Genomic DNA, 4,178 nt, shown 5'->3' with positions numbered 1-4,178 from the left:
AGAGTTATTCCTTTTTGTGCTCAGGGATTCTTTTCTTCTTTGTTTGTTCTTCTGTATGTAAGAATTGTCCTGGACTACCTGTGACGTCAGCTGAACTCCTGCAGATGACTTTCTGACCATTTGCTATGGTCAGGGAAATGTCACTTAAAGTTCATGTGCTACCTCTTACTGACAGGAGAGATAGGTAGAGAGTAAAAAAACTACTGCCATGCTTGCACATTCCAGTGGTAGAGAGCTTTTAAAGACTCAGCTTAAGGCCTGCTTTGCTTGGGTGCAGGGTAGGATTTTATACCGATTTATATATTGCATGTTATCTTTGTCCAAGTGTACCTGAACTTCTATTTCACTTTTCCGTGATATGCATATGATCAAAGAAATGTGTGTTTAAGTTCAAGCATGTCCATGTTCACAAGCCGTTTATGCGGCTTGAAAAGAGTATTTCCCAGTACTAACTGTTGCTCACTCTTCATCGAAGTGTGATGGTCAGACTGGCCATCACAACTCCTGGTCAGGAGCTGATGATGTCTCAGCTAGCCAGTGGAGTTTTTGTATTGTTTTTGCAGCTATTGCAAAACCCCGTCTCTACCCTTACTTTCGTTTATCCCAAAGTGCTATCAGTGCACTCCCACTTCACAGTTTGCATGCCTTTCTCTGGTGGTTTCTCTCCACGACCAGATTGTATGAAATTATCCGAACAGGAACTATCTGCTCCACCGTTGTAGGGGTCTGTGTACTTACCCGCTATGGTTACGTTTCAGTTACTGTTGATTTATTCTACAAATTATTATTCATTCACTTCTGTAGTCTGAATCCCATCTGTGATTCCCTGGTGTGTTCAGAATTCCTGGCATACAGACTAAATTCTACTTTTTACCCCATTGATGTGAACCTAGAGGGACTCTGTCTGTATTTAGCAGAACGTGTGTCTATCTTAGCACTTCGTCTTGGGCTACTTGGGCTACCAATTTTATTCTACAGGAAACAGTTTAGAAGTCTCTAAATGCATTAGAAGTAGTTTCTTACATTACATTTATGCAAGGGCTTTTATTTTTTCATAGTCTTTTGAGATTTCATTACAAAGTTGCATTTGAGAAATATTTAATCATTGGTCTTCAGTGAAAATGAATATGAGTAGACTATATTTCTTAGGAAGTAGATGTAATACTTCAGAGTTACTAACTGTACAAGTTTAGATTTCTGTCTTCAGAAGACTTGCAACTTACCTTTAAAGCTGGTCTTTTAATGTTGCTGTTTTGCTTGATGGTAATTTAGAAACTTCACCAGGCAGTTTTACATGTGAGTGTTTCAAAAACATGAAAAGGAAGATTTTGTTCTTTTCAGCTGCTTCTGAATACAAGCCAGAAAGTTATTGCTTTAAAAAACAAGCCACTTGTGGGTTTGGGAAAACCATGAGGAGCTAGTGATACTTACTGTTGTCAGCCTCTTTCTCCAGTTTTTCTGTGGGACGTGAGCTTTGTGTGCTCCAGGGGAGCCAGGCAGAGTGAGAGATTCCTCCAGGGTTAGTATGGTCCTGGACAGCAGAGGATCGGTTTCTTAAAACATGATCCATTTTGGCTCTGGTTTTATACTGGGCCTGAGGGGGCGAGGAGGTTTGTCATATGGAGAGCTGCTGTTAATTCCTCAAGTCTTGGTTTTCTGTCAACAGACAGATGTACTTTCCTGTCCAAGTGTTCCTGTTATCATGATGGTTTCTCATACATGGAACAATGTGTATGTCCTGTGGTCCTGCAGAATTTGCAACCAGCCCTTGCATGTACACAAAACACGGGTGCAGGTTAAGGAAAGCCTTGCAGCTTCCTTTGACATTAGAAGGTAGTAAAGAGGATTTACAGTTCGTTAGGATCCTCCCCCATCCTTCCAGCCATGTCATGTATCTCTTCAATGTCTCAGTGCCATTCCCTTACTTAAGGGTCCTGGATATCTTACGCTGTGTTGAAGCTTGTAAAAGGCTCTTGTTGGGTGGGGTGTTTTTGACTCATGTTCACAGACCCAACTTTGTGAACAGTGGTTAGTTAGGCTAGAAGGGTACCCGTATTAGTCTCTTCAGTGGCCCATAAGAAATCCAGGTCAGTTCCTGTAGCTGTTGTGCTGTCAAAAGGAGCGTGTCAATTCACATTGCTTTATACCAGGTGGAGATCTGCTCCAGTGTGTTGAAAGATGGAGGAGGCAGTTGCTGTGATGTATTTGTTAACTTAGTTGGCCTGAAGGGATGTGCAGTGAGAGAACTTCCATCATTCTAATTCATTCCTTAAATGTTTTTCTCTCAACAGCTCTGAAAAGTCCAGCTGCATTTCATGAACAAAGAAGGAGTTTGGAGCGGGCCAGGGTAAGATGCAATGCTGTCTTTAATGTTTTGGGGAAGTCAGGAGTTTTATGTCTCATGTTTTGGGCAGCCTGTAGCTGTTAATGAGATACAGAAGGGAATTGTTCATATTCTGGATGTAATACGGTGCTATGTAGTCAGAGATGTATTGGATGGGGTGTTCTTTAGCTTGTGTGTGGTAGTGATTAACCCTCAGTGAACTAGTTGTGCCTAAATGGTTCAAAAACCATTGAATATGGTGCCTGGATTTCCCCTGGAGTCTTCTTTCTGGAAGTCACTGATATTCGTCTTCCCCACTGACCATATACTTCACATTTTTATTTTTATGGTGTCTGTTTTGCCCTTAAATGTTCCTATCATGTGGAGCTCAGTTCCACTTTTGAAGAAAATGTATGGTTTCTCTGTTACCTGCACGTGCACTTGTTTATCTAGCAGATCAGATATTTGAAATTTAATAGAGAGGATCCCCGCAAAACTTTGCTAACACTGAAGTCACACAGACTTCTGCCTCTGCAGAAGGAGGAAGCCAGGCGTCACACTTCATGCAGCACCTATGCTAACCAGGGGCTTTCTTAATGATTTCTGTTCCTCAAAAGGTCTCTGGGGATAATTTTTGTTCTGATTAGCCTACAGGGTAATAAAACCTGTTGTGACTGCTGAGCTGAGTTTTGCTTTAAAAGTGAAAGCAAGATAAGTAAAAAAATAACAGCTGTGATTAAAACCCGTAAGGGAGTGTTAGCATTTCAAACTGTGGAAGGATTGGAATGGTGGACTTTGCATCAAGACCAGCATCCCAAAGGCTTTTGCTTCTTCCTCCTCTTTTTTCCTAAAACCTTCTTATTAAGTTAATATTTTGGCGTGGGCAGTTGAGCAAGAATGGTACAGCTGTACTTACCAGTCCATTACCCACTGCTCCCGGTTTCCCATTCCCGGGCTGCATAAAGGGTAACATACCCAGCCCAGACAGGGTCATCTCTGTACATTGCTCTGTGGTGCATTCTCCAAAGGCAGAGCTAAAAGCAGCTCTGGAAATGAAATGACTCTTGTTACAGCATTTAGATCTGGCTGCCAAGGGACTGCACAGGGTCTTCAGCTTAACAAGTAAGATGTCTTTAAACAAATAGAAGAGTATACCTAAATCACAAGTAAGCCCTGAATGCCAGCAGTATATACAAGGATTTTTGTGAACAATAGAAGCAGTGCATTTATCTTCAGTGTAAATAGAAATGTCTTGAATTTCACCCTGACTCAACTTGATGGTGTTGCATAAAAGGGGAAAAGAGGGCTTCAGCTCTTGAGGAAGTCCTTTCCAGTTTTTGTTCTGCAGAGCAGCACTGCACAGTTAGACTGAGACGATTATAGTAGAAGGTCATCTTTAGAATAAGCTCATTCTCCAGACAGAAGATATGCCCCTTCTGTGTTCTGTGTTTGTTTAGATCTCAGTAACAACTAAAGATGGTTGTTTCTCTTGTTTGTGCTGTCCAAGATTACCTCACTCTTGTGTCTGATCAACTGAAACTGGGTCTGGCTTGTCTATTTTTGCTGCAGACAGAGGACTATTTGAAACGGAAAATCCGGTCCCGGCCAGAGAGATCAGAGCTGGTTAGGATGCACATTCTGGAAGGTATGGCATGTGCTAAACAGGAAAACATCAGCAGTAAAGTTTATTGTAATTACTTGTTTAACAGGTTTCGATTTTTTTCTCCCAAAGTCTTTCTTTCAGTTGGGAGCGGGCACAAGATCATGCCTGTTGCATGATTTCTTAGGAGGGATTCAACGCTGCTTGCATGGAGATTCTCGGAAAAATCTGTTATGTGGACTCGTTGTGCAGTTT

General features: G+C 41.6%; 1 protein-coding gene across 1 annotated transcript in view; it reads left to right on the top strand.

Moving 5' to 3' along the window:
* Positions 1-4,178, top strand: part of MKL1 (megakaryoblastic leukemia (translocation) 1) — a gene marked incomplete at its 5' end in the record, with an annotated part of 27,664 nt that overhangs the window by 12,549 nt on the left and 10,937 nt on the right. The window contains 2 exons of the mRNA XM_010143589.1: positions 2,292-2,347; positions 3,893-3,968. Coding sequence (XP_010141891.1) covers positions 2,292-2,347; positions 3,893-3,968 — 132 coding nt within the window. The remainder of the gene's footprint in view (positions 1-2,291; positions 2,348-3,892; positions 3,969-4,178) is intronic.

Source organism: Buceros rhinoceros, unplaced genomic scaffold, assembly GCF_000710305.1.
Source record: "Buceros rhinoceros silvestris isolate BGI_N320 unplaced genomic scaffold, ASM71030v1 scaffold37910, whole genome shotgun sequence".
NCBI lineage: Eukaryota > Metazoa > Chordata > Aves > Bucerotiformes > Bucerotidae > Buceros > Buceros rhinoceros.
This window is presented reverse-complemented; position numbering and strand designations above follow the sequence as displayed.